Consider the following 9,212-nt stretch of genomic DNA (forward strand, 5'->3'; position numbering starts at 1 on the left):
CTGTTGAGTTTGTTCCCACACATAGTGACCCTGTATAGGGTTTCTAAGTAGCAGCTGGTGAGCTTGAACCTCCGACCTTGCAGTTTAAATGACTTTGCTGTCTGGCGCATTAACCTACAGTGCCCCACTTTGGTTAGTAGTCTAGTGCTTATCCTATAGCACCACACCAGTACTATATAAAAAAAGGAGTCCTGGTGTGGTGCTGTGGATTAATGCACTGGACTGTAAAGTCAGTTTGAACCACAAAGTCGATTCAAGCTCACCAGCTGCTCTTCGGAAACCCTTTACAGGGTCGTTATGGGTCAGAACCAACTCGATGGCACTTAACAACAACAACATATATGTTTTTAAAAGTTATAAATAGCGTTTTATAATCTTTTAAGTGGGAATGTTATAAATGATATTTGCCTTAAAAAATATTTTCAGCATTCTTTTAAAGATATTTTTAAACATTAACCAATTAAGACAAGTCTAAAAATTCCATTGGTCAACTCTGCTGCCCTCAAGTATTGTTGTTGTTGTTGTTGTTAAGTGCCGTCGAGTCGGTTCCGACCCATAGCGACCCTGTACAGGGTTTCTGAGGGTGTAAATCCTTACGGGAGTAGAAAGCCTCATCTTTCTCCCGCGGAGCAGCTGGTAGTTTCGAACCGCTGACCTTACGGTTCGCAGCCCGATTCGTAACCACTACGCTACCAGAGCTCCTTGCCCTCAAGTATACTCATTATTAAAACGGGGCTTCAAAAATTTGTGAGAAAATTCCATTATCTTTTCATTCCATTTCCCCATGAACTTTTTCAAGCCCCCTCCTTTGTTTGATGTATATGTTTCTACAGGAATTGTTTTGTTATGTACTTTGTAATTGTTTCTACTCTGTATTTCTTGGAGTTCTTTGCATGTTAAAGCCTAGAGAGCTAACTCATTATTACTATTATTGTTTTAACTATTACAGAATATTCTAGAATATGAACATAGCATAGCCAATTTAGCCAACCCACTACTGGTGGTCATTTATTGTTATTGTTGTTGTTATGTGCCTTGGAGTCGGTTCCAACCCATAGCGACCCTATACAGGGTTTCTGGGGCTATAAATCTTTATGGGAGCAGAAAACCTCATTTTTCTCCCACGGAGCAGCTGGTAGTTTTGAACTGCTGATCCTAAGGATAGCAGTCCAATCTGTAACCACTACGCTACCAGAACTCCTTCAGTGGTCATTTAGGTTACTATAAAGGATACTCACATATGAAACTTTCAGGTATCTATACCAGGAGTCCTAGTGTGGCACTGGACCACAAGGTAGGTTTGAACCACAAGGTCAGTGGTTCAAACGCACCAGCCACTCCTTGGAAACCCTATACAGGGTCACTATGAGTTGGAACTGACTCGATGACACATAACAACAACAACACACCACACTGCTAGATTTGTACTAGATTAATCTTCTTAACAGCCACAGAGAATTCCAGTTCAAGGATATGCCATGAGGTATCAGCAGCTATCTGCTGCTGATGGATGTTAGGGTCTTCCCTATTTTTTATCTTAGCAAACAATGGCTTCTTTGACATTACAGATTTTTTTTAAGCATATATATATTTTTAAATGAAAATCTGGATTCAATGTTTGAAGACCATCTGCAGACCAGTGAAACAAAAGAAGACCCAGCGAAACAACATTCGAATGAACATGAGAAAGGAAGCTAAGACCCCGTGGCAAAGCCTAATCATCACAAGGCAGCCATAAGATGGGGTTGCTTCAAGGATGACAAGAGGGACAACGAGATTCTTAAATGGTTTGTTGTCATGAATCCCTTAGAGAACTTTCTGGAAGCCACAGCTCTTCAGAGGAGGCTATCAGCCCCTGTACCTGCCCAATAACCCTGCACCCTGAATTTTCTTTGATAAACTACCACCCTCCCCAACTCCACCACTGTATACATCCTCAGCATAACCAGTCAAGTTGTTCTGTCCTCCCCAACCAAAGGATGAGTCTAAAACCCAAGTCAAGACAGTGAGATTTAATTCCTAGATGTTGGCTAAAGCTATTGGGAGAGAGGCCCTTTCTTGCTGCTGTTTCATGATAAAGATGCAAGTCTGGTGTTGCCAAAGAACTCTTGTCTGAGAATGAAGCAGGTTTTCTGGAAATCTAGATTGAATACCTGGATCCAGATGTGCCTCAAACCAGCCCCACTGACTCAGTTACATGAGCCAATAAATTCCATTATCTGCTTCAGCCAGGGCCATTTGGTGTGGTTTCTGCTACTTCCATTGAAAGAGTTCTTGTTCATTCACCCTTGCCCCGGAAGAAAACAACTTCATCCATTCAACCAGTATTTATTGAGTATCTAGTCTATGTTCAGCTCTGTGGTAGGCTAATAACATGAACATGATGGGACCGGGCTCTCTACTCATGATGGTCCCAGGCTACTAGAGAGCAGGCAACTATTCTGTGATACCGTTGACACCCCAGAAGCTGAAGGAGCAGCTGGTGAGCTACGAGAGAGACATCTGGGTGGGGTGATGGGCTCAGGGACCCCCTGCAGATGAGATCTTTAAGATGAGACCCGAAAGAGAGTCAGGAATCAGCCAAGTGAAACGGGGTGATGGGCAGAGTCCATGTACACATGTCCATGGGGCTTCAGGGCACCCCAAGGCCCTTCAAAGGTTCAGAAACCTGAAGAGTCATTGAAAGTTGAAGGAGGGAAGGGCAAGGGAGGTGACCTCCAACCAGAGGGAGTGGACACAGGAAGAGGATGCTGGAGTGCGCACCTGGCCTGCCCTTCTTGCTCCTCAGATCGTGGTGTAGAAATACATGGCTGTCAGCATCACAGGGAGCTGGACAAAGAGGCAGTGAGGTGAGGGTCACTCCAGCCCCATGCCCACATCCCAACTGGCCCATAGGCTCCCTGACTCTCACCGTCCACATCAGGATGGCGAACCCAAACCATGAGATGCCCCACGTGTAGCTGTCGATGGCATGGCCAATGTGTTCGAAGCAGCCCTGTGTCGGGGGGGCAAATGAGGTTTTGAGAAGATGTCCAGGGAGGTTGGCAGCTGAGGGGAAGCGTCCCTATGCACCATAGGAAAAGTCACTTCCTTCCCCAAGCCCCTGTTCCCTCATCTGTAAAATGGGGATCATGAAGTCTCTACCTCCCAGGTGGTTTGGGGAAGCCAGAGAGGTAACATTGAACGCAGGTCCTATGCAGGTAGGCACCGTCTTGAGGACTGCTGGGGCTCTGACAATTTGAGGGTGGTTCTTTTTAGAGTGGGTTTTTCATACTGCCCACAAACTTACAATATACCTTTAGGACCAGCCTGGTTCCGATACCTCTTCAATTAGAGTTGAGGTTGAGTGAGACCGGAGTCAGTTGCATTCAGCCTTGGAGGCAGCTGAGAGCAGAGGTTCAGGATGCGTGCCCTGCAGTCCAAGTGAGGGACCAGCTCTGCCTCTGAGCCTCAGTCTTCCCATCTCTGAGGTGGCTATCTTGATAGCTTGGCTTTTGAAGAGCAGTTTCAGGGATTTCATGAGATGCTGTGTGTAAACCTCTGCAGAGTCAGGGCTCAGGAAATGGCCATACTAGCTTACTGGAGTTATGATTTTCTCCATGACACCTCATCTAAGACACGATCCTGAAGGGCCTCCCAGCAGAAGGACCACTGGGGCTGGTTCTCCTCTTGGTTTCCTTTCCTGGTTCGACACTTCTCCCTTGTTTTTGTTGTTAAGTGTCATCGAGTCAATTCTGACTCATAGCGACCCTTGTATAGGATTTCTGAGGAGTAGCTGGTGAATTTGAACCACTGACCTTGCAGTTCAAACCGACCTTGCAGTCCAGTGCATTATCCCACTGTGCTACACCAGGACTCCGCCCTTGGCCGTGGTTAAAGCCCCTGTTTAGGGTCTCATGGCCTGAAGTGGAACCCTAACTTAACTCACTTACAGGTGATCTCTCAGTGTCATTACTATAAATGAGGGATAACATGAGAATTTGGGGAGTGGTTACCTCAGATGCTAACAACTCCAAAAATGCTAACCACTCAGATGCTCACCAAACGACTGGAAGTTCAAGTCCACCCAGGAGTACCTCAGAAGAAAGTCCTGGAAATCTACTTCTGAAAAATCAACCACTGAAAACCCTGTGAAGCATAGTTATACTCTGACACCACCATGAGTCAGAACAGACTTAATGGCAACTGCTTTATAATCTTTACCCTACAAAGTTGTGATCAGGATTACGTATGATAAAAACGTCACATACTTAGAAGAATGCCTGGGACAATAAACATCCGTCATGATTGGTTTTGTGTTGCTGCTGTTATCATCTCTGGGCCCACACAACCTGAGAAAAGTTGCAGGTGGCAGTTCTGGAAGGAACCACCCCTGAATCCATCCTACTGATTTGCTAAGGCAAGTGCCCTCCCCTAAGACAGTGATGCTTAGAGTATGACCAGGATGGGCATCATGTGGGGACTTACTAAAAAGGCAAATGCTTGGGTCCCACCCAGACACCCTGAATCAGAACCCGGGGTATTTTCACAAGTCCTCCAGGTGATTTTGATGCATAGGACAGTCTGAGAACCTTCTGCCACCTTACCTGTGACTTCCACCAGGGCTGGTGGGAAGAGTCAGTGGGAACAGCATGGAAAAGGTCTGGTAAGGGGCTGGGCACCCTACTAGGCTCTTGGGAAAGCCAAGAGAGAGACTGTATCACTTTAGAAAGAAAGAGAAGGGAATGAGGGACACAGGGCGTGTGAGAGAGGGAGACAGATGAGAAAGATAGAGAGAGGAGAGAGAAGGAATGGGAAAAGAGAAATCCCATCACAAGGGCAACAGAAAGATGGGAGGGGAAGAAGATAGGAGGAGGGAGGGAGGGAAAAAAAGAAAGAGCAAGAGAGAAACAAGGAGGAGGAGAGGTTCAACGGACATCAAGGAGAGACCCAGACCCAGAAAGGGACAGGGCAGTCAGAAGAAGGAAGGGCCAGATGGACAGACTGTTGAGAGAGCCAGACAGAAGGGGGAGGGAGATGTGCAGACAGTGGGAGGAAGGGAGAGATAGGAGAGCCAGAGAAGAAGCCAGAAAGAATCAGGGCAGAGAGGGACAGACACAGGGACAGCAGAGGCAGGAGAAGACGTGGGAAACTCACCTTGGTGTACAGGTAGTCCAAGTGGCCTACCCGGCAGCCTTCCTCGTTAAGGGGGATGAAGTTGCCAGTCCTGCGGCAGCACAATGGGGGCCAGGGAAACACCACCTCCGGAGTGGCCTTCCGGAAGGCTGATGTAAAGTTCACCCAATCCATGGGCCCGGAGGTGCCACAGCACTCTTGCTGGAGAGAGAGCCAGGGAGGAGGTCAGGCAGGCTAAGGCTCAGAGAGGGGCAGCTGCTCACTTGAGGCCACACAGTGAAGAAACAAACAGTTCCCCTATGCCCTGAGCCTTCAAAGTGGGGAGTTTGTGTGTGTGTGTAAGGCTGATGACGGATTTAGAGGAAACCCACATTTGTGCTTAAGTTGTCAACAAAAACAACAGTAAATGACAGAAAAGGCAGATTCCTGACTTTTACTGGTCTCTGCTGTTGTTGTTGTTAGGTACCATTGAGTCGGTACCGACCCATAGCGACCTTATGCTCTCTGTAGGGGTCTGGATTTGTGGCCTCTGAGAGGTGAAAACAGGCTCAGGTATCCTTCAAACATGGGTTCGAATCCTGGCCAGCTGTGTGACCTGGGTCCAAAAGATCTTCTACTTCCCATGGGCCCTCAGTTTCCTCTTCTTGAGATGCAGCATCATGTTGAGTTTGGTGAAGCCTATGGCTCCTGGAACTTGGTACCCTGGGTTTGAATCCTTCTTGCCCTGCACTGTTAGGAAGCCATGTGGTTTCTTGTCTCAGTTTCCTCACCTGGAAAAGATTACCCATAGCATCTCCCTTATGGCTGTAAGGATTGAATAAGCCTGAAAATTGCTTTGTTGCTGCTGCTGCTACTGTTATGTTGTGTGCCACCAAGTCTTTTCTGAGTCACAGCGACCCTATATAGAGTTTCCAACGCTAGAACTGGATGGCTAACTTCATTGACTGCAAGGTTGGCAGTTCAAACTCACCAGCTGCTTTTGGAAACCCTGTACAGGGTGGCTATGAGTCTGAACCGACTTGATAGCATACAACAACAACTAATCCTTACAGGAGCAGAAAGCCTCATCTTTCTCCCAAGGCCAAGCTGAAGAGTTCAGCTGCTGACTTTGCAGATAGCAGTCCAACGCATAACCCACTACGCAAAAAGTGCTTTTGTGGTTGTTGTGTGTGCTGTCAAGCCAACACCTACTCCTAGTGACCCTGCATAGGGTTTCTGAGGAGTGGTTGGTGGGTTTGAACCGCTGACCTTGCGGTTAGTAGTCCAGTGCTTATATCCTACAGCGCCACACCAGAACAGTGCTAAATAAAAGTTTCCGCCCTCAAAATCACACTCATTGCCAGTGAGTCTATTCTGACTTAGGATTTTCAAGATTGCAAACCTTTATAGGAGAAGATAGCCTTATTTTTCTTCTCTGAAGTGACTGAAGGCTCCCAATTGCCGACCTTGTCAATGTTTTTGTTTCTTTAAATTGTTTCATTCTGAATTATGTGATAGTTTACATGGGAGAACATTAGCTTTACATTCATCCTATTGTATATCATTTCATTGCCATGGTTACAATGCCCTCCAGGCATCATCAACCAACCAAAGGGTGTACCCCACCCTGGCCCCCTGGTCATCAGTCCTTGTCAGTTCTTTTCCTACAGTGCCACCAGGGCTCCTTGAAATGAAAATTGTCATTGTTGTTTAGTGCCATCCAGTCAGTTCCAACTCATAGCGACCCTGTCTGTACAGGATTTCTGAGGAGCCGCTAGTGGGCTAGAACCGCCAACATTGTGGTTCAAATTGCTCTTGCTGTCCAGCGCATAGCCCTCAGTAAATGTTTGCTGTCATTATAATTGGAGTCCTGGTGTAGTGCTGTAGGGTAATGCGCTGGATCGCAAGGTCAGTTTGAACCCCAAGGTCAGTGATTCAAATCCACCAACTGCTCTTTGGAAATCCTATACAGGGTTGGTATGGGTTGGAACTGACTCGACAGCACTTAACAACAACAATGTCATTATTATTAAGGAGCCCTGGTAATTTAGCAGATTACAAATTGAGCTGCTAACCGCAAGGTCAGAAGTTCAAATCTACCAGCCACTCTGCACAAAAAAGGTGAGGCTTTCTGCTCCCATAAAGATTTATAGCTTCAGAAACCCGATACAGAGTCTCTGTAACTTGGAACCAACACAGTGAAACACAACCACCACCACCATCATTATTATTATTGAGGCATTATAGTGTAATGGGGAGTCCTGGTGTGGTGCTGTAGGATAAGCGCTGGACTGCTAACCACAAGGTCAGCGGTTCAAGCACACCAACCGCTATACAGGGTTGGTATGGGTTGGAACTGACTCCACAACACTAAGAACAATAGTGTAATGGTTAAGAGCAGGACTCTGGATCTAGGCTGCCGGGTTTGAATCCCAACTCTGTCACTTACCAGTTGTGTGACCCTGAACTTCCCTTTCTGAGCCTGTGTCTCACCTGAAAAATGGCAATGAAAGGAGCCCTCCTGAGTGAAGTTCTCACTCATCTACTTTAGAGGACTGAGCCCCAGGCCCTCCCTGCAATGCTCTCCAACCCGCCATTGCTTTTAGCTGCTATGGACACAGCCCAACTTATGGTGAATCCATGCACAACAAAGACACAGTGCCTGGGGCTGCCACACCCCCGTGATAGCTGTGGAGCAGACTGTTGTGGTCCATAGGACTTTCAGTGGCTGGTTTTCAGAAGCAGATTGGCAAACCCTTCTTCCTAAATCCATCTTCGTCTGAAAACTCTGATGGCTACATGCAAGCCTCCACAGACAGATGGGTGGTGGCCATGGATGTATCTCCCTGACTGGGAATCCAATCTGGGTCTTCCACATATCATTAATGGAGTCTCAGTGTGGCGCTGTGGGTTAATGCACCAGACTGCAAAGCCATTTGAACTGCAAGGTTGGTGGGTCAAGCTCACCAGCTGCTCCTTGGAAACCCTATACAGGGTCACTATGGGTTGGAACTGACTTGACAGCACTTCATAACAACAACAACAAGCCACCACTGTCTCCTTTGGCCCATCGCACGCTGGCCCACCTCCATCATGACACGATCCCAGAGACGGGTCAACTCCTGGCCTTGGTCCGTGTTTGCGCTGTAGAAGGTCAACATCTGCTTGGTGATCAGGGATGGGTTGGACACCATCTATGGAGGGTCAAGAAGAACAGAGTCTAGCAGGGAAGGAAGGGAAGAGAGGCTGCCCCCCAACCTCCAAGAGCCTCACCAGCCTCCTCCAAAGTCACAGCCCTCCCCTGGCCTCTGCCCAGCCCATGGCTCACGTAGTCTCGGTGGGTATAGGACGTGATACAGGAAGCGCACTCAAAGATGTAGACAATAAGCATGAGCACCAGGTACTGGAGGAGACAGAAGGGGGGGTGGCCGTCAGAGACAAGCCTGGGAATCACAGCCCCCCCCCCCAAGGCCTGATCCTGGGGAGATATGTAATATATACTTATACGTCTACGGCAGTCTGAATGACAGCTGCAATCTGGTGAGTCTACAGGTGTTTGCCGTACAATTGTTTGAACTTTTTTGTATGCTGAGCATTTTTTTTTTAAATATATTGTCATTGTTGTTAAGTACTGTCGAGTCGGTTTTTATATATAGTAAAATGAAATCCACACAAAAATATCATGCAAATACGAAGATGCTTCAGAAAGTTCACAGAAAAACAGAATAAAAAGATAATAAAGAATGAAAGTGAATGGAGGCAAATACTGTTAACTGGTAGTACATGTGGGGTATTACATTCATCGTCATGAAACGAAGTGTTTTATTTGTTGAAGGTAAAACTGATGATCTGTTCTCTAAACCTTCACTCAATTCACATTTAAAGTTAGTAATAATAATAATAAAGGAACACACTCAAAAAGAGATTTTCTTGATAAAAAGATCATTTCTATGAGGGTTACAGGGTTAAGGGAAGGGAAAATTATTCATGGACTAGAGTGTAGACACATGTTAGTTAACAAGGGTGACAGGGCAGGTAATATACAACAAGAGGGAGGTTAGCAGAAGACACAGGGAGGAATGCAAGAGTTAAGTGACTAGAGGTAAATGCTGTTAACT

General features: G+C 46.7%; 1 protein-coding gene across 1 annotated transcript in view; it reads right to left on the reverse strand.

Annotated features, from left to right (window-relative positions):
* Positions 1–2,784: 2,784 nt before the first annotated feature.
* Positions 2,785–9,212, reverse strand: part of UPK1A (uroplakin 1A) — a 12,057-nt gene continuing 5,629 nt past the window's right edge. The window contains exons 4-8 of the mRNA XM_006867355.1: positions 8,423–8,497; positions 8,181–8,288; positions 5,137–5,316; positions 2,912–2,995; positions 2,785–2,829 (exon numbers count right to left, since the gene is read on the reverse strand). Of these exons, the coding sequence (XP_006867417.1) occupies positions 2,785–2,829; positions 2,912–2,995; positions 5,137–5,316; positions 8,181–8,288; positions 8,423–8,497 (492 nt within the window). The remainder of the gene's footprint in view (positions 2,830–2,911; positions 2,996–5,136; positions 5,317–8,180; positions 8,289–8,422; positions 8,498–9,212) is intronic.

The sequence above is a fragment of the Chrysochloris asiatica genome, unplaced genomic scaffold (genome assembly GCF_000296735.1).
Source record: "Chrysochloris asiatica unplaced genomic scaffold, ChrAsi1.0 scaffold00104, whole genome shotgun sequence".
NCBI classification, from domain to species: domain Eukaryota; kingdom Metazoa; phylum Chordata; class Mammalia; order Afrosoricida; family Chrysochloridae; genus Chrysochloris; species Chrysochloris asiatica.